Here is a 25719-nt window from a genome sequence, read left to right as displayed (position 1 = left end):
GCTGAGTAAAGAAAAATAATTAAATACAGGAGAAAGTAGAAATGGGAAAATGAAATCCTGATGGCATTAGGTAAAGAGTTGGAAAGGTGAAAGAGGCAGCGGGGGGAAAACTTTCCATTCAGTGTGTTTTATACAGAGACAATGTTCTGTTTCCGTACCCTTGAAATCTTTTGTCGCTCATTTGGTGTACTTTATTTGTTAGTTAGCATTACTTACTATTTAATTACTTGTGATGTATCTTAGAGTTCTGTTCATGATCTCTTTCTTCCTTTGCTGAGTGCAGAATAAACACTTGTTCCTGCCTCAGAGGACAAGAGCCATGATCTTGCAGACCTTTCTACAGAGAAGGTACTCAGGGTCAAAGCAGTGTCCTTTGTGTAGTGGCAATTAGTTCCTTTCCAGACACAAAGGAAATAAGTTCTCTCCTAAATATCTTCCATGGTTAGTGAGCACTGGGCTGTTGGGAGAGTGTCCCAACAGATGATGTGGAGGATTTGCTGGAGGTGGGTTCTTGTGAGTCCTCCCTCTATCCTCTAATTTCTCCCCCCTTTCCTTTGTACAAGCCATATTCCTGCAGAAAGCATGAGTCAGGGAGTATTATCTCTGAAGGAAAAAAAGAAATATTGAGTAACAGAAAGGGCTTGGACAACATGTAAATAAAGGAACGTCACGAGTCAGCAAATGAAGGGTGTGAAAGGGTGTTTGGTTGTAAAGTCTGAGAAACATCTCTTGAGGTCTTTCGTAGTCTAAAAATATTCTAAAGGGATATTCTGTTATGAAGTTTTCCACCAAGGCATTAGTAACACATTCCCTGCTTGTTCTGCTACATGTTGGGTGTTTGGAGCCACTCACTGTGCAGACATTTATTGTATGCACTGTCACAGCTAGTGGGGTCTGCGTGGTGAGAAACCCTCAGAACCTGAACTAAAGTTAAACAATAACTTCAGAATGACTTGCTGCCCCTCTGCACATAATGGAAAGCCAAAGGTTGTCACTGAAAAAGGGAAAAAGGGGGAGTGTGAAGTCTGGGAAAGGAGACTAAAGAGAGATTTCTCCGAAAGGACGGGCCAGGATGATCCTGTAGACCTTCTGTGGCACCTTGACTGTGCACTTGTGATCTCTTCTAAGGCTTCCAGTAACTTGGAGCTGAGGGAACAGAGCAGCACAGAGCAGTGGAAACCTGGATGAGTCCAGCCTGCAAAGCAACAGAGGTCTTGTCAGAAGAAGGACCATCAGGAGATAATTAATACAGTGCAAATACTTGTAATGTTAATTTTGTCTGCATGGAGCTTAGACATAATTTTGGAGATATATATAAGGCAATTCTAAAATGCTTTTGTCCTTTAAACTCTTTAATAAGAGTTTTGTCTTCAGAGAGAATGGTTATGACTCCTGTTTTTCACAGAGCAAAAGCAGTTTGGTTTAGGGCAGTTCAGCTTCCAATGGGAAAAAATGAAGGCATCCCGATTCCCTTAGTCTACCTATTTTAATTATCTTGTTTTCTCAGTAACAACCCTGAAATCTGAGATTATAATGGATAGCTAGCCAGCACAGATAAAAGAATAATGGCCCTGCACAAATTAATTTGGTACATCTCCAGTGGTCTGACAAGACTCCTGGCTGAAATGTAGCTGTCAAGTTCTGAGACAGTTAATGCCACAGGTGTAGCGTCTCTAAATTTTTTTTTCCTCTGATAAGAGACAGAAATGCAACTTTAAGCCGCTGAAATTAAAACCTGCTATTAAAGCTTGAGAAAGGAAAAGTCTGAAGATGCAGCCTGGCTGTGCCTGGGTTTGCAGGAGCCTTGTCACACGTAGTGGTGGGCTGGCAGGCTGCTGCACTCACTTTTCCCTGTGCCATGGCAGGTTGTGCCTCTGGCATGAAGTGCAGTTAGATGCTGGAATTATGGCACCCAGGTACAAGAGAGAATTCACTTGCAGTGCCCCGTAGGCTCGCGCTTGGTTGTGTAAACTCCACGTAAGCAAAAGCACTGCCTTCTCCACAATGCCACACTGTGTCCTGCTGAAATCAAGGAATACATACATCAAGGCACAGGAGAAGGCTTGCCAGGCAACAGGGAACGTGGTGCCAGATCTCAGCTAGAGCAGCATTCATTAGCTGCGAGGCACAGGATAAAGTATAAACACGGGAAAATCAGAGATCACAAGGAAATTAAATCGTGGCTGCAAAGCAGAGAGGGCTTTGCAAGAGCAGAGAGCAAGAAATCTGTCTGATGATAAAGGTGGAAAAACACCCAAAAGTGGCAGCCTGCCTAGGAAGTTGAGTCCCTTTCTAGGAAAGAATGGTGTGGAAAGCCCTCGCCACACTCATGGCACACAGGTCCTGGAAGGCTGTTGTGCAAAGGCTGCAGCTCAGACTCTGGAAACAAAGCTGGCATTGGGCATGGGAGATGTGGAGAGTGGTGGAGGCATCCAGGTAAACACTGCCAGTTGTGTCCCAGTCACACCAGTGTGTTCCTCCAGCTCGAGCAGAGTTACCCCTCCAAGGGAGGGGCTCCCTTGGTGCTCAGGGCTGGGGGGTCATGGGTTGTCTGTCTCTGGGGCAGTTCAGATCTCAGAGCATGTCAGATGCTCAGCAGTATCTCACCTGGTTCCTCCTGTTTCTTCAAGGCAGAGGCACAGTTTGTAGCATCCAAAATGCCACCAGGAGTGTAGGTGGCATCACCTGTATGTGCAGAAAACAAACTGTGGCTGTAAAGTGGCAGCAGAAGCGCTGTGTTTACAGCCCCAGGATTAGGTGAGGTGGGAAATTCTAGGAGGTTACACTGCTTACTGTGTTACTGGGCCAGCCCTACCCAGCTGCTGCTTCAGTTTAGTTCTGAGGTTTGGGGTTTCTCCTGACCCGCAGACTCTGAAAGATTGTCAATATATAAAGCTATTCCAGCTAGCCTACGTTTTTCAATCCCAGTTTGGAATAAATGGTTTGTAATGTGACTGGTGCTGCATGTTTAGTTAAAAAACACAAATGCTTTCCCTTTACTGATCCTAGCCTTTGAATTAGAGTTGTAATACCTTGCTAATAAACTGTTCTCTTAAAATGCCCTAAGAACTATGTAGGACACTTCATTCTTTAATAGGAGAGTAAAAGATCAGTCCAACAAATTATCACTCAGATACACTGGGTGTACCCTGGGAAAACTTCCACTGACTCCAAAGGAGTTAGGGTCAACCCCTGTCTCAGGTATTCTGGATTTCATTGGGATTGGAACACGCTTGCACCACAGGTGCTGGGATTGGCATTAGTTGTCTGGCAATAAAATCAGTAATTACAGAAAACTTCATCTTCTGGCTCTTTTGCTATGAACTTTGAACTTACAAACCTGAACTAATCAATTGATGACTTGGTGCCAGGACTGATTATTCAGGGTAAGCAAAAGGCTAATCAGGGAAAAAATAGCATTAAAAATATACCAAAAAGAAAACATGACTGTAAAGGAGGTGATGCTTTCCCTGATGCCAGCATTCATCAAAATCAGTAAACTGTAACTGCACTGAAAAATGCTGCTGGCACTGCTGTAAGAACCAGGCCTTTGTTACTAATTAGATGTGAAATGCTTGTTGTGTGATTAAGTGATAGTAAATAAATGTTTCTCTTGTGTATATGGATAGCAAGACTATCCTATTCATTCTCTATGGGAAAGGGCAGGAATACTCCTGAGCCAGAGACAAGGACATCCCTCTCACACAGTGTATGTCCCTGGTTTTTAATGTACTGAAGAGAAAGACCAACACAATGCCACACTATTTAATGATTTGATGATGGATAGTTAATAGTGAAGTTTACATAGAGATAAATAGGGATAATTTTGTTCTGCCAAAAGTTTTAAATTCCTCGAGGTAGCAGAGATGTGCTTGTTTATACCAGCTGATAATCTGAGCCAGGCATCTCAGTGGTGCTCCACCAGAACTGGATACAGGGAGCTCCATGTTTGTGTTTGTTCACTTACCTGCCCTCCAGGTCTGTTCTGTGGCTGTGCCACTCTTGTGTGACAAGCAAGAGGAGAGTCTTGGGTAAAATTGGGGTTTGTGTATAATTTAGGGATGTTTTGTAGATCCTTTGCTGTCTTCCTAAGTGTCTATGGGGAAAATTCATTTACTTGCATAACTGGCCCAGTAAAAGCTTTGTAGAGAGATCTTCGGGTGTGTTACACTGTTGACAGTTTGCTCCACAGCTCTGTGTCAGATTGAATTTCAGTCCATTCCTTTTTATTGCCAACGTGACCCAAACACAGAAGCCAGTGCTGGTGTGGCCACAGCAGATGTCAGTCCTGCATCCTGGTCACAGATGTGGTGCTGAGCTTGGCTTCAGTCAGGTGCAGGGAGGTCTTGTGCAGGACTGTGCTCCGTTCCTGCATTGCTGTGCCTGCAGTGGCCCCTTCCTCCTTTTGTGTTTATTTACTGGGTCTGCTGCAGGGAACTCAGTCAACAAAACCCATTTCAAACCTCAAATCCCTTCTTCAATAAATACACTCTCCAGAGACAATCAAGCACCCTGTGTTAAGTGAGTGTGCAGCTTGAAATATTGCTGAAATAGCAGGCAGAGCTCTTAAGTGTGTTTAACACTGTGTTGGAGTATTGTGGAGCTGAATTGTCCTTGTTTCCTCAGACAGGCGCTGATGGTCCATCCCAGGGTGGGCTGTTCTGGAGAAGAAAAGGGAACACGGGCTGGGGAAGTCCGACAGCGCTCTCGCTCCAAAATCTGGGGATTAGAAATACTTGCAGAGATGATACAGTGTATTTTAAGCAACTTACGAAACATTATTTGAAGGATTAAAAACTTGGATGCCGAGTGTACAAAGAATAGGAGAAGGATTCTGGGAAAGCTGTAAGACTCTTGGGTGGCAGCCAGTACCAGCCTGCCAGTTGTTCCTGTCTGTAATTATGCCAGCATTAGTGCTTTCATAAATCTTGGGAGAGAAGGAGTGGAGAGGCTATTTCCAGGCTATTAATGCCAGGATAATTAGAAATATCGGCCAGCCTCTCCAATTAGTGCCAATAGAATCCAAAATACCAGCCAGTCTGAGTAATCTGAATACCAGTTGGTCTCTGAGTGAGTCTGGGGAATGTACAATACCAGTTCTAGAAGAGAAATAGACAATACCAGGGTTTGTGCTGTTACAAAGTTAAGGATACCTTAAATGTTCGGCAATTTTGGCAAAGTTTTAACCAACCAGTCTGACAAATGAGAGTTTGCTTGGCCCATTGCTCTTTGTTCAGGCACTGTGCTATAGGTGAGATTTTTCATGGTTTTCCTTTTTAGCCAGCGTTGTTTTATTTGACCACATGCTTAGCAATTGGTCACTTCGTTCTCTTGGAAAAAAAGCATAGGAAAATCATTTTTTAAAAGGCATTCTTAAGCAGAAATCCAAAAGAAATTAAATGTTTTCAGTTATTTATAAGTAGTAAAGTCATTAAAAAGTTGGAGAAAAACTACTTTAATGCAACTCAACCTATAAGAGTTTGCATAGGGGAAAAAAAAAATCTATTTTTAGTAGTGCTGCACTGATGAATGGATATTTTACTGAAACGTAAGATTTCTAATTAGGTTTTGTATCGTCTGCATTTTAAATATATTACTGCTGAGCTGAGAAATGTGCTCACCTGTTATTTTTGACCGAAATAAATTCTATCAAAGCACTGTATAGCTAGGGATTTTAGATCTGAAAAGGTTTTCTCCTTTACAAAATGTTTTTTGCTTTGGGTTTCATGATTCTTTTCCAGTTCTACTCCTTAATTTACTTGAGCTGTGCAGTAATGCTACAGCTGGAACAGGTGGGTGAAGTTGAAGGAGATTGTGTGTGAAGAAGTTCTAGAGCAAGTGTAGGCTCCTGCTGTATAAAGAAAAGTTCTGGCTGTTTGCCAGCGTGCTAAATGTCCCTTCAGTGCCTCTGCATTGTTGTGCTGTGCTGGAGATCTGCGTGGTTGCTTCTAGCCTGATAAACACATTCTGGAGATTCACTACAAACATTTCAGGGAGTTTTTCCTTCTGTGTCACAATCCGAGGGAGATGTAGAAGTTGGCAGGGGCTGGAGAATGGGCCCGTGAGAAATGCATGTCCCACTGAGGCATTTTTGAGGTCTTTAGTGGTGATGTTCTGAGCACGGAGGAGGAGCAGTGTGTGGGAGGGCAGAGTGAGCCCAAGGAGGCACAGCAGGTGAGGCTGTTGGCCTCAGGGAGGGATGCCTTGTGTAAATAGTAAAATAAAAATTAAAAATTGTACAGACACGTGCCAAAACTAGTAAATGGCTGAGCAGAGCTTTTTGGTCAGAAGAAGTTGCAGAGATGGGCATAACCCTGTCTCCTGCACACGTTGGAGCCCATGGATGTGCTTTGTCAGGCTGCCATTCTGGTCTGCTGCTTTTGGGTACTCCATAATGTAATTGTCCATTAATTTTGTATTTGAGTATTGCAATTAAAACTCCTTTCAACTGCTTCAGTTCTGGTAGATATTATTTATGAGGAGCTGAGCAATCCATGTCCTTTCTCCTGGAAGATTGCAAACTGACTGTTCTGCATGTGTGGCATAGAATGAGTCCGGATATTCCCTGTTACTTTAGGGTCTCTGTCCTGCAAACAGCTTGGCTTTATTTCTCCCCCAGGGTGTACCAAGCTGGGGTGGATTGACAAGGGTTTAATTTTGTTTTAAATGTGGTGGGGTAGGGGAGAGAACTTCTGAGTGTCCTTGTCCTCAGTGGTGCTGAGGTACAAACCGGTACCTGAGGAAATACTTGGGGGCTGGAGAAGTGTCTCGATACCTTCTGGGCTGCTGCCTCGTGTTGTCTTTGCCGGGGTGGACCATTGCTCCAGGTCATGGTCATGTGAAGCTCCCATAAACCATCCCGCTGGCAAACAACTTCCTTAACAGAGTTGCAAACTCCCCAGCAAATCCTGCTCGCTCCCCACAAGCTGTGTGCTCCGGGCAGTGGGGTGCGTGCACCACCTGGCATGCTGACTATTCCTCTGGGATGAGTAAATTTTGCCCTGGAGAGCACGGGGTGGGTCGCACCCAGCTTTGTCCCTCTGGCTCTGGCCGTGCTGGACCGTGGGGAGCGAGAGCCCTCTTGTGGGATAGAGAATTCCTGAAACAATCCCAGCGAGGGAGGGATGGATGTGTGCAAAGAAACGTTGGCTGTGCCTTTTCTGTGCTCCTGTGACCGAGTAGATTCAGAGATTCATTTCAGTCATAATTTTCCCACTTCTTTGTTCACGAGTGGGATAAATTGTGTTTCAAGCTGGAGCTGTAGATATGTCTCACAAATACAAGAAGATGAGGAGGGATCTGACAGCAGACTGACTGTGCTGATCTGTGTGATTTTCAGAGCACAGCAGTGCTGTCAGTGCTTGCACAGCTTCCTTTGCACGGTGCCCTTATGAAAACATCTAATTCCGATACTGTTTAGCAGCGCCTTTTAAAATGAGCATGGCGTGGTTTTGTTTCATAGCAATCCCATTACAGGTTTATCTCTTTCTAGGGAAAGAGGAACAGTGGTTTCAGAGAATGTTACTTTGGGAGCCAGAAGCATTGCAAGCTGACCAAGCTGTGCCCAGCTTTGGGTTACACCTTCCGGCTGGCGGCCCAGAACGACATCGGTACTAGGTGAGTTCCTCAGGTTGCACATTTCTTGAGAAAAAGTGGTAGTTGAAGAGTTTACTGATCAATGACAGCATAAAGAGGAATTTCTGAGGGATTTTTGTTTCTTTTCTCTTCATGGTTTCGAGTTAAATATCTGACATTTGCTATGTTATTAATGCTTCAAGGTAAGTCACACTTTCCCTGGGGATATCCTTCACCTCCCAGGGAATTGCTGTGTACCTTCAGCATGATGAGATCAGCCTAAGCAGATAGACTCCTTTTGAGGTGTTAAATGGTGTTTTGTGGTCTATTCCTAATACAAAAAGAATACATCTGTTATGTAAAATTCCCACTAGGGACCTCTGTGAACCAAGAAAAACAAGCAAGGGGAAGTTGAGTTACAGATTTTGAAAGGAATCTTGATATATTTATTTTTCTGGTTTAAAGCAAAGCCCTTCTGTCTCTTTTCAGCAGTACAGTCCCTTCCTTCTTTGAGACTGGCAGGGCTGGCTGATGGGATGGGAAAGAAGGGAGAGACAGGCAGGACTGAGAGAGGTCAGGCACTTTCAAGGCACTGAAAGATGGGGTTTGGTTTCTGCTTTTCCTTGCATGTGAACTGATGCACTCAAATGAAGATGATGAGAAATCAGACTTAATTCAGTCCTGTGGGAGCTGCTAGGGAACACTGGGATGAAATGTTCTGCAGCTGAGGAGCAGAGCGTGGCCAGAGAGACATTGTGCTGCAGGGGCTGTGTGTGCTCCTGTGCTCAGGCAAGCAGAGCAGGCCAGGAAAGGTTTAGCTGTGAAGAAGCCAAACATCCAGTGCCCTTGTGTACTCCTTTATTGTCCTTCTTAGCTAAACAGGATCTAATAATTATTACAAGGACACAAAAGAAACAGTAGTGATATATAACAATGTGTTTTGTGGCAGGAGACTCCTGTATTGTTCTCTCTTCTAAAACACAAGCCTCTCAGCAATTGATAGCTTTATAAAGCTACTTTATTCACATCCCTGTGTTTTCCTGAGATGGACTGAGACCACTCATGTGTGCACAGAGTCCCTTTTCCCAACTTCTTGCAAGAGTGATTCCCTCCCCTTTGAAATGATGCTCGATGTGGAGAGAGAGGGGGGCTGAGCTGGAGCTGCTGAGTGTAGCTGGAAGGGAATTGGGTTTGTGCAGAGTTCCCAGTTCTGGCATCTCTTTTCTTTGCCAGATTCCAGATTTTTAAAATATCTTAGGGCGTGTTTCAACACTCCTCCCCGCCTCCCCTCCCCTTTTATTTTTGTTCTCTTTCTCCCTTTTTTCTCCCCCCTCAGGCTGTTGAGGAAGGAGTGAACTAAAAACTATTTATGGTCAGCTGCTCTGTGCTAATCTGTCAGATAAGCACCAGCAGCACATGCCTTATTTTTATAGACAGCACTCAAAATTATGGCATGATAATGTCATCTAACACTTCATGTCATGAGATGGTTTTGGTTTGTTGTAATGCTTGTGGACTTGCCATGTATGATGATTTTGTGTTGTTTTGGTTTTAGTTATAGATGGTGTATTTAAATATAAGTGTATTTCAACAAATAGGTTATTTTTGAGAAAGAATATTCGGATTAAGGAGATGTGGCTCTTCCTGTGTGTTAAATTAAGTTCATGGTGTGACTTTAAGGCACAAAATACGTTTTGTACTTTGGAAACAGATTTGAAAATTGCAAGAATCTCACCTTCCATTGAGAGCTTTGATATGAGTTTATAGAAGCTGTATTCTGCACATTTCAGGTTCAACGTCCAGAAGGTCAACACTTGAGGCTTTATTTCCTATGTTTTAGTTCCCCTTTGTTAAATGAGATTTTCTTCCACTTCACAGTTAATAACAAGTTAATATTTTTAGACAATCAAATCTTTTTTTCCAGTGTTACTGTGGTGAGATCTGTAAAAATGACTGTGAGGACACGCTATCCTGCATTTTTTTCTATTCTTAGTTCTGGCACTTCCTAACTGGGTGTTCATCTTTTCCACCTGAGCAATTTGAACATTGTCCAAATTTTTTGAAAATGTGAAATATTTCTCTAATACATTGAGATTTAGGTTTCTTTAGCTTTGTGTTTTTGTGGTGGGTTTTTTTGCTGTTGTTTTTTGTTTGTTTTGTTTCTTTGGTTGGGGGGGTTGGAGGTTGGTTGGTTTGTTTGTTTGTTTTTAATGTTCCTCTCTCTCTGCTGTGTCTCTGAGCAGTGGGTACAGCCAGGAGGTGGTTTGCTACACTGCAGGCAATATTCCTCAGACCCCTTCTGCACCACGGCTTGTTCGAGCTGGCGTTACGTGGATCTCATTGCAGTGGAATAAAGTGGAAGGGTGCACACCAGAGGAGGTGATTTCCTACACCCTGGAAATTCAGGAAGAAGATAATGTAAGTGCTGTGCTGCTATAAAGTGCACGACTTAGGCTGAGTTTTGATTTATTAATTGGAGATCACTGAGAAGAGCACGGACTGCTGCTTTGGAGGGCCTTCCAGGAGTACTGGGTACTTGGCAGGGAGGAGCTGTGTGATTTGCTCTGCTGCGCAGCAGAATTAGGAATCCTTAGCTAAAAATCTCTGCTGTCATCTGTGATTATTTACAAAACCACCCCGGATTCTGTGAGATAGAAGGCAGCTTGTCCTTTGCCAGGTCAGTCTGCTGTGTCCTCCTGGCTGCTCCTTGGTGGGCTTGTGTTCTGTTATCTGTTACTTCCATTTCTGTAGCAGGTTAACCTGCCACGATTGTTTTTGTGCTTATTTTGCAGCAAAATTATACTATTCAGGGCAGCTGCAACATGCTTCTTCTGGAGGAAAAGCATTATGGCCTTGCAGCTTAAAAGTGGTAGTAGTAATAATAATTAATATTATTATATATGTATTACATGTTTGTTTTTTTTCTTGTTCTTTTTTTTAAAGCACTCAGCTATAAAACCCCTTTGCTATGATGTGTTGTAGGTACAGACTGTAACACAGGAAACCTTTTCTCAGACTCCTCAGTTACGGGAATTTGTTTGCTTTTGTGTTTTTTTAGGATAGCGTGTTTCACCCAAAGTACACTGGAGAGGAGCAAGCCTGTACTGTGAAGAATCTCAGAAGAAGCACACAGTATAAATTCAGGGTAAAATCTTTTTCCTCTTGTCATTGTGTAGTGTTTTCTGTGTTGGGTTTTTTCCAGGTACTACAGGGATCCTTTAGTGCTCCCTCCAAAACTGAGTCATCAAATACAGATTTGCTTTATACTGTGACTTAATACATTAAACTGTTAGCTGTATTTTCACTTTTATCACACAAGAGATGCTGTTACTCAGACTTTGGGGAGCAATCACAGTTCTCAGTATCATGTTAGGAGGATGTTGTAAAAGTGTACCTCAGGGTGTGAGGTGACAGTAGCTGGCTGCATTGTTCCCAAAAACCTGGTCCCTGGTGGCAAATCCCACCTCACTTCTACAGAATGCAGCAAACACTGTGAGGTGCCCAGCCAGCACAGCTGTCCTCCCCAGCACAGGGGCCTGTCTTCCCCTGGCAGACAGAAATTGAAGCATTTCTGTCTCATATGTCCATGTGGCTGGTTCTGGAGCTGATTTTTAGCAAGTGTTGGTGTCTTCTACTCTGTGGATGCTCATAAACACAGAGCCCCCAAGAGATGCTCTGGAGTCTTACTGCAGACATGAAGTTCAGTCATTTTCCTCTCTGATGCTGAGGTCTCTGATCACAACGCAGTGCTGGGTGCTGCTGTCGAGGAGAAGGCAGTGGGGTTTATCCAGGATCAGCTATCCATCCATCCATCCCCAACTGTCCACTGCAGTGGCTCCACAAGATGTGCCACCTGGGCTGTGGTGTCCCTCTGGAGATGGCCAGAGGTTGTGTGTGCAGCCAACAGCTGGTTTCTCTATGTCTTAGTATATTCAGGAGCAACAAAAAGAAAACTTTACCCAAAGATTCCTTTAAATCATAGAGTCATAGAATGGTTTGGGTTGGAAGATCACCTGATTCTAACCCTCCTGCTGTGGGCAGGGACACCTTCCACTATCCCAGGGTGCTCCAAGCCCCATCCAACCTAGCCTTGAACACTTCTGTCCATGGGGCATTCACAGCTGCTCTGAACAGCCTGTGCCAGGGCCTCACCACCCTCACAGGGAACAATTTTTTCCTGCTCTCTGGGACAGAAAACCCTGTGAAGTTGCATGAAGAACTACCCAAAGAATTGGGAGGTTTTTTGTTGTCACTCCCAGATGATGCCTTTTAGCTTAGTGTTGTAAAGGCTGCTGTGGCTGGTGAGAGAAGAGAACCCTTAGTGCTCCTTTGCAGTCCTGCTTTCAAAATAAACATGGATTTTTCAAAACTGCGTTGATATCGGAGCAAATTTGTAGCCTGGTGTCACTGGCTACAGGCACAACTTTGTTCTGACTTTTAGTTGTGTGATTACTGATACTCTGAATTACTTAGTTGTAAATAGCAATTTGAAATACCTCCAAAATAAAAATAGCAAAGTTATTGTTATAGTTCTCTTTTTTTTCTTTTAAGAGAAAAATACTGCAAGTTGACACAGTTATTTTAAAAAGTGACTTTTTCTTTAAAGGAAAAGCCAGCCCTGTTTTTATCTTAAACATGTCATGATGTCTTGCTGATGGAGAGAGGGGAAGAAATCACTGTGGTTTGTAAAGAAACACCATGACAATCTTAATATCTGTTATTAGAACCCCACACACTTTGGGATGTGGCATACTTTCCAGTTTGGTGGCATTTGTGCAATTACTAGAAGTAGTCTGATGCAGAACTGCCAGAAAAGCAGTTGCAATGAACAAGGGCAAACTCACTGTGTTCTGTTTCAGCTGTTTGCTTCCAACGTGGAAGGGAAGAGTTCTCCCAGCGAAGTGTTGGTCTGCACAACCAGCCCAGACAGGCCAGGACCTCCAACCAGACCTGTGATCAAGGGGCCAGTAACATCTCATGGCTTTAGTGTGAAGTGGGGTAAGCCAGTTCAGATTGCTGTAGCAGAGCTTTTTGGGGTTGTAAGAAAGTCAGATAAAACCGTGTAAATACGTGTTAGAACTTAGATTGTTCATGCTGCTTCTCAGTCTAAAGTTGAATGTGTTTGGAGAGCTTGAAAGCTTAATTTTTTTCAGTACTGTAAAAGGTGTGTAGAAGCTCTTGTGTGTTCAGAAGCAAAAACGTTGTTTTGTTTTTGATAAGCTTGCACTCAGGTGCATCTTCAGGCTTTTCACTCTCCATTTCATGTCCCATTGAAGTTTTATTCCAGCTGCTTCCTTTATCAGTGGGACAAACCTCCATGCAGCTTCTCTTTCAGTGTTTTTTCCATATGTTTTGTTTGGATCATCAATATCCAGCAGCCTTATTCTGATTCCTGCTGAAAACTAACTTCTGTCACCCACTTCTGATGCATATAACTTGGTGTAATTAATGTGGAGGAGTTTGTGCTGCATCAGAAATCAGAAACAAGTTTGGTAATTGTTTTGTTGTCTTTCACTCCTATTCTTGTCCTATTTTTTCAGATCCTCCACAGGATAATGGTGGTTCAGAAATCCTAAAGTACCTGCTGGAGATTTCGCAAGGAAGTCCAGAAGGTAAACTTGAGAAAAGTTGTCTCCATTTCAATCCAATGTGGTTACTATAAGGAAGTCCTGACTCTTTAGGCTATTATTGTTATTATCATTGATCCCCTAATAAAGTGATTGAAACAGCATTATATTTTGTAGAGTTCCTGGGTGAGTTTGGGTTGGATTTTGGGAAGGTTTTGTAGTGGATTCTTTAGGTATCCTCTTGTTACTAATAATGATAGTATTTTATGGGTAAATCTAGAAATATTTTAATTTATATTTGTGTGCACATATTTGCACATTTATACATTATATATAAGAATTATTTATTTATACTTGTAAGTATATGTATTTGCATATCTTTCTGTGTGTTTTCTTCAAGTGGGAAATAATATTCATAGTGGTAGTAATACTAATGATTTTCCTGAAATACATCGCTTGTGGACGACCACATTGAGGATTTTCCTTTCTCCTACACACTCTTAAATGTGTTAATTTCCACTTCTCTAAACTTGGGTATATCTTACTTTTAGCAAATCAGTGGGAAGTGGCCTATAGTGGCTCAGCTACAGAATACACCTGTACTCACTTGAAACCAGGCACTTTGTATAAACTCCGGGCATGCTGTATCAGCACTGGTGGACACAGTCAGGTGGGTATTATCTAATAATAAGGGCTGTTGGTTTTATGTTTTTCAGATATTTATCTGCTATTTTTTGTAAAATACTTCTGCTTTCTAAAGAAGGGGAATGTTTTCCTTGCAGCACAGTAAAACTACACTGATTGCAGTTAATCTTACGCTGCTGAATTTTAGATTTCTATGTGTACCTAATTTTCTTTTCAGCAAGCTGCAATTTAGTGAGATTTGGTTTCCTCAAAACCAATCTGTAGTTGTTTATATTTACATTAGAAAAGACCATAGTGTTTATCTGGTGTGGCCACTTGCTTGAAAAAGGCCAGACTCTAATGTGCTTGACCCTGTATTGACTGGAGATGCAGAAAGAGGTAGTTTGTTCTAACAATTACCTTTCATATGGCTGAATTGTTTAAGTGTTTGGGTTCCTTTTTTCAGCCCCTGATTCCTGTAATTCCCTTCTTTGAGTTAAATTGACTTCAGTACCTATATTCTTATTCCTCCTGCTTTGATTTTTTTTCTCATTTAAGATTGAATACTTTAGGCCTTGACATAATTTTAAAACCAAGGAAAACTAAAATAGAGAGCCCAGTTTTGAGAATGCTAACGAAGGAGCTCTATTGTTTGTATTTGTAAGTAACAAATGCTTGACAGCATCTCCTCTCCTTTGTTGTTTATATAAATTTCCCTGAAGTGGTGGGTGTAGAAAACAATTTCTCTGTAGCCATGGCTTGCTTTGAAGGTGGTGACTGTGCCAGAGGGGTAACTGGGCTCTGTTCTCTCCCAGTGCTCTGAGAGTTTACCTGTCCGTACGCTGAGCGTCGCGCCGGGGCACTGCCGCCCGCCCAGAGTTCTGGGCAAGCCGAGGCACAGGGAAGTGCAGCTGCAGTGGGGTAAGCCAGCAATCCTGCTGCTCTAATGCTTTGCTCCTGGTGGTCAGCTGCTCATCTTGCCTCAGCCTTTGTTTCTGCTGCTTGTGTCCTGTGCACTGGGAAGTGCACAGCAAAGTCCACTGGAGTCTGAGCAAGTCTGAAGTGCAGCTTCCCATCGACTGCGGGGGCTCAGTCTTGGATTTCTGAACTCAGCTGTCCTTTAACTGTGCTCCCATTTTTTTTAGTGAGGACCTGCCCTTCTCGGGGCTATCAGCTTTATTAGAATGTCCATCTTCTTATTTCAAAAACACAGTGTGTTTCAAATTCTTTTTTTTTTATTCCTTTGCAATATTGGCTTGGCAGGAGCATTTTGCTACTTCTAATACATAACTTTTCAAAAATTTGAATTAGAACATATTGAGGGTTTTGGGTGGCATTTAAATCCTGATCCACAGTATAACACACATAATCTATTGGACCCCTGTTATTTTGCAAAGATGTTGGACTACAGTCATGGCACTAAATTGTCAAAAAATGCATATTTTTCAGAATATGAGGCACGTGCCACTTTCCCACAGTGTTTTCTTTACAATGTTAATCTTGCAGCATCCAAGTGTTTTTGTGGCATCGTTTGTTAAGCCAAATTCTGGATAAGTGAAATTTCTAACTGTCAAATATATTCCAACACCAGTATAAAAATTCACCCATATGCTTCCTGGAAGCATTTTGGTGGCCACTGTTTTTCTGATCCCCCCAGGCAGTTTGATTCTGTGGTACTGGCTTGTAACATAACATGCAAGTATTATCAAGTATATTGTTTTCATGGGCAAAAAAAAGGTGCCCACAACGAAAGAGATACATCTGTGTGTGTGTATCTGTACAAACACACACATTATATACATTTCTGTGGTATATGAAGTTAAAAATGGCTCTTCCTGGCACACTCCATAATGTTATTAACAAATTGCATGATTTCTTTTAGATGTCCCTCCGTCAGAAAGCGGCTGTCCTGTCTCTGAGTACAGTGTGGAGATGACAGCCCCTGAAGAAGTTGTTTCTGAGGTGTACCATGGGCCTGATCTGGAGTGCACTGTCAGCAGCCTCCTCCCCGGGGCCACGTACAGGTTCCGAGTGCGGGCGCTGAACGACGGCGGGGTACGTGCGCTGCCCTGGCACCGCTGGGGCTGGGGCTGAGCTGTCAGTGCTGCTGAGCAGGAGGGGCAGGGGCAGATGGGCAAAAGAAAAAGCAGGTGATAAGTGCTTTAAAGGAAATTTGGAGGAAGAGCTGCAGTTTTAGACCTGGGTCTCTTTTAAAAGGGGGTTTTAGGTACTGGTGCGATTTGACTGGCCAGAATCAGCTGCTCCAAGATGTGCAAAATCCCTGCTTAAAGTCATAGCTGCTTGCAAGGAGGATTCTGTTTATCTTCACTCTGTGGCATTTCCTTCTTTTTGTTTTAAATCTAAAGTGTGTAAAAACAAGAACTGCAATTTCACCCAGGTGTTAGGTTTTGAGGGAAACACATTCCTGATGATTTTCTTGTTTTAATTTCAAAAAAATACATGCTTTATAGAGTCTGTGAGACTTTTTTGTTCAATTATTTCCTTGGAAGAAGTACCTTCCCAAATACATCAGAAATTCTGTTTGATGTCCATGGAGATCTGCTGAAAGATCTTTTTCTCTGAGGTTTGGGTTGGTTATGCTTCCCTTTGTGTCATTTCAGTGGTGTTATATAAAGTCCCAACAAAGCTGCATGCATTGATGCGTTGCTTCCCAGGAAATCTTGATGACAAACGTAACACAAAGGTCTAAAGTTATTTGCTTACAGGGAGAAGTTCTGTTAAAACTTTACCTGGGTATTAGAAAAATCTGCAGGACTGTTAATCTCTTTTGTCATAAAAATACTCACTGTTTTGTTTTTGTGAAAAAGTAATTAAATGCACATGGAAAGATTAGATTTGCTTGCTGGAATGAAAGACATTGCCTGCCTGGTAGCTTTGAATATATGATGCCTTGCTTCCTTCTTTCTTTTTTTTTTTTTTTTTTTTTTTTTTTTTTTTTTTTTTTTTGGCAGAACAGTTTCAAAGCATTTCTGGTTCCAGTTCCACCCTTTGTTAAATGAGGGGACTGGTTCTGGTTTGGCTGGGTTTTTCTACCAGGTGCAGAATAGGGGAGGATATCCTTTGCCAGATTCTTCCTTGAAAACAGCAGAAGTCAATAAATGAGATTTTTTGACATGTGCATTCTTTGTAAGACAAAGCAATCAGTGTTGGCCTTTCTTTGATGGCAGATACTGACACGTCTGCAGAGAAGTTTTCTGGGGTTCATCATTTCTGTGTTGTTTGGCCTTTTGTAGTGGCTCATTTTTTTCAGGCTCACTAATACTGCGTTACAAAATAAGTAAATATCAGTGTTACTCCTCTTAATTGCTTCCAAGTGAAGTTCCTTTGTTCTGGAGAATGATTTCTAATTAACTTGGGGATGTACTGAGCAAACTTCACTCTTCCACTCAGGAGGCCTCAGAAAGGCTGTTTCAGTGCTATCTCCTGTCCTCGCACTGCTGGCTGAAGCCAGGTTCCCAGACTCCTGAAAATTGGCTTTTTTTTTTTTTTTGCTAATATGCATTTAAATTATTCTCCTACCACGGGCTCAGGAGTTGTCTGAGCTGAGCTGCCCGTGGAGCAGAGCGTCCACGGCGTGTGTGCAGCATGTCCCTGCACCTTGTACCAGACTGGGGCTCCAGCATGTCCTGTCCTTCTGCAATGAACTTGGGCAGGCATTTTATGCAAAAGAAGCTGGATATGGACTCCAGTATGCACTGTGCTCTTGCTGTGCTCCTCTTTATATCCATGAGAAGCCGATTATGACATGTGAACACGCTGTGCTAAGGTAAGGCAGAGGGACACAAACTGTTCCTCTGTTACTGAGTGCTCATTCTCACTTTTGGGCAAATTGGAGGTGGTTTCTGCTTTTGTGGGCTCTTGCTGCCACACAGGAGGATGCACAAAGGATGTACATGCTCTCAGCTTGTTCCTGAGCTCACCTCACACTTCAGCTTGCAGTCGTTTGTGTGGTCTCATCCTGAGCTCTGGTGTTTGGTGCTGGGTGTTGGAAGCCCAACCTGTCTTGGAGAAAGTTCAGTGCGCTGAAAAAAGTTCATGTGCTGTTCTTGAAAAGCCCTTGAGGGCTTTGAGATGGATGTACACCTGTATAATAATAATAATAATAACCACCTTGTTCCCCTCTAGTACGGGCCGTATTCGGAGGCGACGGAGGTCACCACAGCAGCAGGGCCACCAGGCCAGTGCAGAGCACCTTCCCTGTCCTTCCTGTCAGACACACGAGTCCTGGTGAGCTGGGAGGTGAGTCAGGTGCCCAAGGTGTTTAATTCCACCTTGCTTATCCAAACCAGTATGGTCACCACAGAACTGAAAAGCGAGCTTGAGCGCTGTTTACTGGTCTGGAACTATCTTTTAATGCAAGGAAGCTCTTCGTAGAAACTACTGTGTTGTAGAAAAATCATCTTCTCTACTTTGCTCTGAAGAATTGCATAAAGTTGGTCATGAGTCTTCCAGACTAGGATTCAGACACAAGACCTCCTGCACTGACATCAGATGATAGAAGTGCTCTGCAAGCTTTTAGCACATCAGCATGTTCTGAATTGGAATTATGAAGACAAATATTTGATTTTGGCTGGAACTGGAGTCTCTGATATGAAATTAACTCCCCATAAGTGCTTACAATGTAGGGCTTTTTCCCCCTCAAAAATTGTTTGTCTCTTCCCCAGATACGTACTTTTATTTCAGTTTGTGTGCATTCCTCCTCTGTTCTCTGGCATCTTGGGCATTGGGCTCAAGATAAGTGCTAGCTGAAGTGCTGTGGGGATGATTGGTGCCATTAAAAAAAAAAATGTTGTGTAATTAAGGCAGAAAAGAAAGGATGTTGCCATAAATAACACTGTGGTGTGGTTCAGTGGGGCTGTAGTTCTGCCACAGACTTAAAATGAGAATCTAGCAGCCATTCCTGCCCTGCTTCTATTGGGCTCCTCCCCAAAACAATGCCCCTGTTGAGAAGTCACTGGCATTCACAAGATGCTCAAATAAATGGATTGTGCTAACAACATATCTAGATACAAACGTAACCTGCATTTAATTTTATAACAGACACGTGTACTTGGTACAGTTTGGGGGTATTAGTCATTTTTGCAACTAGAAATTGCACTGAACTTTCAGATGCTACCTTTTAATGGTCAGGGATTTTCTCTCCCCAGCCATGAAGGGATGCAGCAGTGGTTCTGGTAGGCTCTCTATTTATTTGGAGGATTTATATTTGTTTATTCTAGCTAAAAATGAAGCTGTGGTTTGCAGTGGTTATGTTTTCTTAAAGAGTGTCATTTTTTGGCTGATATGAATAAGGAGGAAAAACAGTGAAGCACTGTGGAATCTGGCTAGAGAGCATGCTGTGGTGCCTACTGTGATGCTTTTTTTTTTTTTTTTTTTTTTTACACGTTGTTCTAAAATCTGCCTTAGGAGCTCTGAATGTTCCTACTCAAACAGCTGGAAGCTCTGAGGCAGCCAGAGAAGCCCCTGTGCAGGGTGGTCGCTGTGGTGTGCAGCAGGGCTCTGGATCCTTGCACTGGAAATTACACCTTGCCTGTCATAATCACCAAGTCCCTGTGGGCCACACTTCTGCAGGCAGAGCTTCCCTGAGCTGCTTCAGGCCACACAGTACAGCTCTAGGTAGTTCTGCTAAAAACACTGAATATTTTGGGTTGGGAACCGTGCTGTTTTGCCTGTATTGGCTCATCCTCCAGCACATTCTGGCATTCATTTTGTGTTCCCTTAAATAAAGGGATTGCTGGGAATATGTGGAAGAGGACAGGTTTAGATTAGATATTGGGCAGAAATTCTGTATTGTGAAGGTGGTGAGACACCAAAACAGGTTGCCCAGAGAAGGTGTGGCTGCCCCATCCATGGAAGTGTTCAAGGCCAGGTTGGACAGGGCTTAGAGCAGCCTGGTCTGATGAAGGTGTCCCTGCCCATGGCAGGGGGTGGAATGAGGTGATTTCGAAGGTCCCTTTCAACCCAAACCATGTGATGATTTTGTGATCCCATGGGAATCTCACTGTGGATGTGAATGTGCCAGGATCCACACTCCCAGGTCCCATTCCGGGACTGATGGTGACTTCCACAGAGAGCCTCAGGCCAGCTCCTCCCTTGAGGTGGTTCTTTTCTTAATACGAGTGACTGCTTCAGGCTCGAAAGGCCAGTGCTTCCAGAGCTGTGTTTTGATCTAGCTGCACTAGACTGATGCTTTTTTTATGTTCTCCATGGTTGAGCTTCTGCCAAGCCAGTGGAGAGACAATTTATTCCTGAGTGTCCTGATGGAAAGCAGAGTAGCTGCGTACGCTCACTCTTTTCTCTGAATTTCAATCAGGTAATTTTTGTGGAGAATTGTCCTGTTTCAGTAACCTCTTAGGGAACATTAACTCAGTACATTTCCATTTGCGGCAGTAATGGTGTATTAATTTAGAAATAAGGGTGGTTGTTGGGGTTTTTTTCCCATGTACTTTATTCCTTCCCTGGTGAAACACAGCAATCTGAAGTGCTCATTTCTGAACTGAACCACATAAATATTTGTATTGCAGAGTCCTGAATGTTCTGGTGCTGACATCTCTGAATACAGATTAGAGTGGGGAGAAGAGGAGGACTCTCTACAGCTTGCGTATAGCGGCACAGAAACCTGCTTTGAAATGGGTGACTTGGCGGCGGCGGCGCATTACTGCTGCAGGCTACAGGTACGGCAGGGCTGCGTGCACTGCCCCCTGAGATCCAAACTGCTGTTCTTATTTTTATCATTATCCCCTCTGAAGTTATGTGCTCTCCAAGGCAGGAGGAATGCACATGTATTTTAAGCAATGCAGACTGATGTGTTACTTAAAAATTGCTTTCGTGTTTTGTTACTTTCTGTGGCTAATGCTTGTAACAGCCACCTTCCCCTCTGACACCAAAACAGAATGGTAATGGTTTAAAAAATTTTTAAAAAAGCATTCATTTTTTTCATGGTAAGGTGATTAAATAATATCTACCTCTCAACTGGATATTGAAGATTTCCCTGGCTTGAATAATGAATTCCAGCATCTGTTTAATTTATCAAGTAAGGCAAAGCAGCTGAGTAGATTCCTGTCTGTATAGGAGATGGTACCTGCCAGAAAGTGAGTTCTCATCTCTGGCATTTTGTCTCCTAGATTTGTGAGATTTGATCTCATATAGAGTCTCTATATGATTTATTTTTCTTTGATCTCTTTCTCTCCTATTTTCAGTAAAAAGTAGCTGTTAAAGTATATTTTGTATATCTGTATGAAAGTAAAAATACAGGACATTTCATCCTTCATCTACTGATAAATAAATGGAAGGTAAAGCAACTGGGAGTGAAGTAAAAATATTTTACCCAAGATACTCTTCCACAAGATATATTTGTATGTGAAGACAGAATACCACCACTAATCCAACCCAAATACCCACCCAGCTGGTAACATGTGGACCACCCAGGGTAATTTCTTTGATCAAGGACAACATGCTTCTGTCGAGTGTTTCCTTCTTATATTTTTTTTTTTTAACAGGATATTGATTTTTTTTTTTATTTTTTGGGAAGAAGGTTTTGAGGAGCTGGCCAGCAGCCCAAGAGCTCAGGCCCCAGCAGCTCCAAGTGCACTCAAATGTATTTTGTGTCTTGGCCAGAGCTGGTCTGTACCTTGCTCTAGCACTGTGGGGGAAGGAGAAGAGGGAATGTGTGAGTGGCTGGGAGGTGTGAGCCAGAAAGTGCCTCTTGTTCTGCAAGAGGGAGAGCATTCAGCATCTGCTGGCAAGAGAGGAGACTGTGAGACCGCTGCTGCGGGGAGCCCAAGGAAAATTTCATGTTAAAAATGGAAACAGCCAGCTGTATGCCATCTTTGATTTCCAGTGGGTGCTTATTTCAAACTGCCTGCCACAAAAATGTTGCACAAATCTACTCAGTTTTTAACGCAGCCAGTATAATTTAATCCATAGGCAGCAGTTACAGGAAAGGCACAACAGCAATGAGACATTTTATTGAAGCCTGTGAGTGACTCAGGTATTACTTTCTAGAGAGCTTCATCTTCTTGATCTGATCCTCTGTGTTATATGAAAAAGAATTTCTTACAAGAGATACTGGAATCTTCAAACAATTACACAAAAAACTCCCCACAAAGTAGATAAAACAGACAAAGAAAGAAAGTGAAATAGCATCAGAAATTTTAGTTTATTTTATCTGTTACCAGCTTTAACAGAAGAGTCTTTTCCTTTTTAAAAACAAAGATTCCCCAAACCACATTTATTCAGCCTCCTAATAAACACACAGTATTGCTATCTAAATCTACAGTAACTCAATAAAAGAAGGATCTGAGGAATCAGGCATATCTAACTGCAGGGCAGACAAGTGTCTTCACTATTGCTCAACTTTTTTCTTGTAATGAATATTCCTGAAAACAACAGTGGCTTCTGCAAAGGGAAATATTGTGTCATTTGGGGGTGGCAGGGGAAAGCAGCTAGGCAGCAAAGCCCCATCAGTTACAGTGATGAGATTGTCCAATAAAGCAGTTAAAAAACACCACTGACAGTAAATTGCTTGAAGCAAGGTACAAATTGCCAAACAGTGGTTTAGAGGCAAGACAAATCATATCATTGGTAGAGCACAAAACAAGGCTCACTTCTAACAGCTCCAGGAGCGCTGCACTAAATAGAAGATTTCCCCAGAGCAGGATTTGTTTTGAAGGGCTTTTTAAAGGCTGACAAATCTAACTTTATTATCTCTTTCTTCAATTGAACAAAACACCTCCTGGAAAAACAGAACATGGCTTTGTGGTTGTATTATGCAGAGCAGAAATTAGTTATTCACTGCAGTTAAGCATAGATTAGAAATCAAACAATTGTTTGGTGTGTCCTGTCGTTGCCGTCAGAGTCCTGCTGGCAACATGGATTTTTGAATTAATTGTAATCTGATGGGAGACTCTGGGCTAACTTTTCTGAGTGTGAAGGAAATCTGGAGGGTGCTGGGCAGTATCAAAGCTGTTTCTGGAGGCCTGTACTTTCTGGACTCTTGTAGTTTGTCCTGTACCATGTTCTATAAGCTCTCCCCATACTTTGCGTGCTGGCAAGATGCGGGGCTGTGTCAGGAGGAGCCCAGCCAGCAGGTCCAGGGAAGGTGGTATTGCCCATTACATGCCATTCCTGAGAACCTGGAATACTGCATCCAGGGTTGCTCCAGGCTCCAGGTTGAAATAGGGATGATCAGATGAGATAAAAAGAAAAATATGATCAATGGCTGTGCAGGCAGTTAAAGATCTAACAGTGGTCCGAGGGGCTGTGCGATTTACATACCTGGAATTTTTCAGGACTCAACTGGAAAAAAAGCTTGAGCAACCTGGTCTGCATTGTCTGACCCTGGTTGGAGTTGCAGGTCAGGCTAGATGAATCCCCTTCCAGCCTGCGTGGTTCTGTGATTGAGTTTATAGTAATCCTGAGGAGGTGACATCAGTCATTCCCTAGGCAATTCCAGTGCAATGGGTACAGCTTTTGCCACTGGCTGAGTATCAGCTGATAAAACCCCAGGCCTGTACAACTGTGCAGTGCTGGGCTTGCAAAGACAACAGCCCCTAATTATTGAGCAGAAATGGGCCAGGTTTTCAAACGTGGTTTCTGCTGGGATTCAGGATCTACCAGTTAGGATTGGAAGCTTGATAAATTGTTGCTCTCCTCTTCTGTGGGAGGTACTGAGCTTTGTGGTGTGGTAATGAGTTACGAGTTTTCCAGCTTTGATTCTGTGGTTCTGGGGGAATGTGAGTCATCGGCTTAATGCCCTGAGGAGTTCTTATATTCTTATATCAGAAGCTTTTTAGCATGAAATTAGTTATCCATTTTCCAAATTAGGAACCAGGGTAGTTTTTAACAAGCCAAATATCCCCTATCTTTAGGGATATTTTGCTTGCATAAAGCATCTGATGGGGCACCCTGCAGTATACTGGGCACTTTGTACTGGGTAGCTCAGTAATTTTGGGTAGCCAGTTTGCTGAGCCAACATTATGTCACCTGTCGCTGGCAGCATGACTGTGCCATCTTCCCTTACTAATCAAAGTTTGCCACTGATAGAAAGGTTATTAAATATCTGTTAGGGAAAAGAGAAATATTCTCCAGTTTTTCAGAGACATTTCTGAGTGACAAAGGAAGATACTAACTCCCTAGGAGAGCAGAGGTATCCTCTGAAGAATTCATGCAGCTCTTCCGGGCTGCACAGTCCATCATTATGAACCTGACACACACGTGAAGGAGAACATAGGTAAATATTTTTTGTTTTCACACCCAGGCCATTAACCAGGCTGGAGCTGGACCCTACAGCGAGCTGGTGACCTGCAGAATCCCCGCGTCCGTGCCTGATGCCGTCTCCATCCTGTCCGTGCTGGAGGATGAGCACGTGGGTGCCTGCCAGCCCTCACCCTCTGTGTGTCTTGTACTGAGCTGGGAAGAGCCAAGCAGTAATGGGGCTGAGATCACATCCTACAACATCGACCTGGGGGACGTCAGCATTCCCGTGGGGAACGTGACGAGTCACGTCATCGAGGGTTTGCTGCCCGAAACCTCGTACCGGTGAGTGCGGCTTTGGGGACGGGGCAGATAGCACACAGCTCAGTTTGACTGCAATGAAATGCAAACCAACAACCCAAAGAACCAGCCTAGGGAGCACAGGAATCTGCAGTCATTCCTTGATGGAATGAATTGTGGTAGTTCATGTTCAAGTACTGTTTTCTCCCACCTTTTTTCCTCTTTCCTCCTCTCCTTGCGTTATCTCTGACCTTTCCCCCTTTTTTGAGTTGCTCTGCTAAGCTATGGTTACAGTGCTCATAATAAATTTAAAAATAAATAATAAATAATTAAAAACAGTGTTACATCTCATGTTTTTTCAGCTACTTGGAAGTACTATTCCAAGGGATTAAATTACTAAATTATTGATCCCTGTGTAGGGTTAGCAATTTTCACACAATGAGCTTTTTTTTGTGTAGCTACAGCTATTTTTTGTCTCTGATATATGGAGATTAATGAAAAGATGATCTGAATTTTAAACCAATTTATATTGCTTCAGAGTCTAAATTGCTAAGTGGCATTGCCAAAATTTTATTAGTTTAATGTTCAGGCTTATATGCTTTCTCCCTAATTGCTAATTAAGAAAGAAAAATGGTTCCATGCAGGCAGTGAACAGCAATACAACACAATATGTGACAAAAGCAATTCTATTTTAAGTACTGTTCTAATAAAGACTGAAATCTGATCACAGTTTTAAAATTAGATATGGCACAGACTTGCTGTAACATTTTTCTTTTTTTTTACTTTGTATTCAAGGTCACAATCCTACAGGTCTTGTATGTGATAAGTTAAAATTTTATCCTGTACCCAAGAAAAGAGAACCTGTTGTAGCAAGGACACACATACACTAGAAGTTATTTAAAGTGAGAAGCACACATTGCTTGCTCACAGATCATTCATATAAAGTTGAAGAGTTTGTCTGTGGCTTGGTCAGCCAGCTGTGGAAATGCATTGTCTTTGGGCAGTCTCGTGTTCCCTGGTTTCTCCTCAAATGTTTGTTCAACCCAGAGCTAAAAAAGCTGAAATGGGAACTTTGAGCAGTTCACTCAAGACAGAATGTGCCATTTAAATTCTTCACCAAAGTCTTACTTCTTCAGTCTCTTTTTTATGTGGTTCTTGGTTGTCTACAGCTTCCTTTAGGGAAATGTCATCTTCAAGGCCTAGAAATGGAGATTGGGATGATATTTTTTTTTTTGCATTCTTGTTTCGTTATTTTGTAAAAAGCACCATATTAAATCACAAAGTTTTAGTCAGGGATTATGCCTGTCTCTGGTCCAAATGAAATAACTAAAGCCACAAGCATTAACTGTGCTAAATATTGTTATAAGACTAAGTTCCTACCAAAAAAACCCCACTGAAGAGCACAGACAAGTGCATGACTGATCAGAAGTAATAATGT

At 42.6% G+C, this 25719-nt stretch overlaps 1 protein-coding gene across 2 annotated transcripts in view; it reads left to right on the top strand.

The window, feature by feature from the left end:
- Positions 1-25719, top strand: part of FNDC3B (fibronectin type III domain containing 3B) — a 184363-nt gene that overhangs the window by 131509 nt on the left and 27135 nt on the right. For both annotated transcript variants that reach the window (XM_032119442.1, XM_032119443.1), the window contains exons 12-22: positions 7493-7617; positions 9819-9993; positions 10634-10720; positions 12435-12573; positions 13116-13187; positions 13694-13812; positions 14582-14687; positions 15649-15821; positions 17913-18026; positions 20312-20461; positions 24046-24326. In XM_032119442.1, coding sequence (XP_031975333.1) covers positions 7493-7617; positions 9819-9993; positions 10634-10720; positions 12435-12573; positions 13116-13187; positions 13694-13812; positions 14582-14687; positions 15649-15821; positions 17913-18026; positions 20312-20461; positions 24046-24326 — 1541 coding nt within the window. The remainder of the gene's footprint in view (positions 1-7492; positions 7618-9818; positions 9994-10633; positions 10721-12434; positions 12574-13115; positions 13188-13693; positions 13813-14581; positions 14688-15648; positions 15822-17912; positions 18027-20311; positions 20462-24045; positions 24327-25719) is intronic.

This window comes from Corvus moneduloides, chromosome 10, assembly GCF_009650955.1.
Source record: "Corvus moneduloides isolate bCorMon1 chromosome 10, bCorMon1.pri, whole genome shotgun sequence".
In the NCBI taxonomy this organism is placed as follows: domain Eukaryota; kingdom Metazoa; phylum Chordata; class Aves; order Passeriformes; family Corvidae; genus Corvus; species Corvus moneduloides.
Note: the sequence above shows the minus strand (reverse complement) of the source record. Positions and strands in the feature narration are given on the sequence as shown.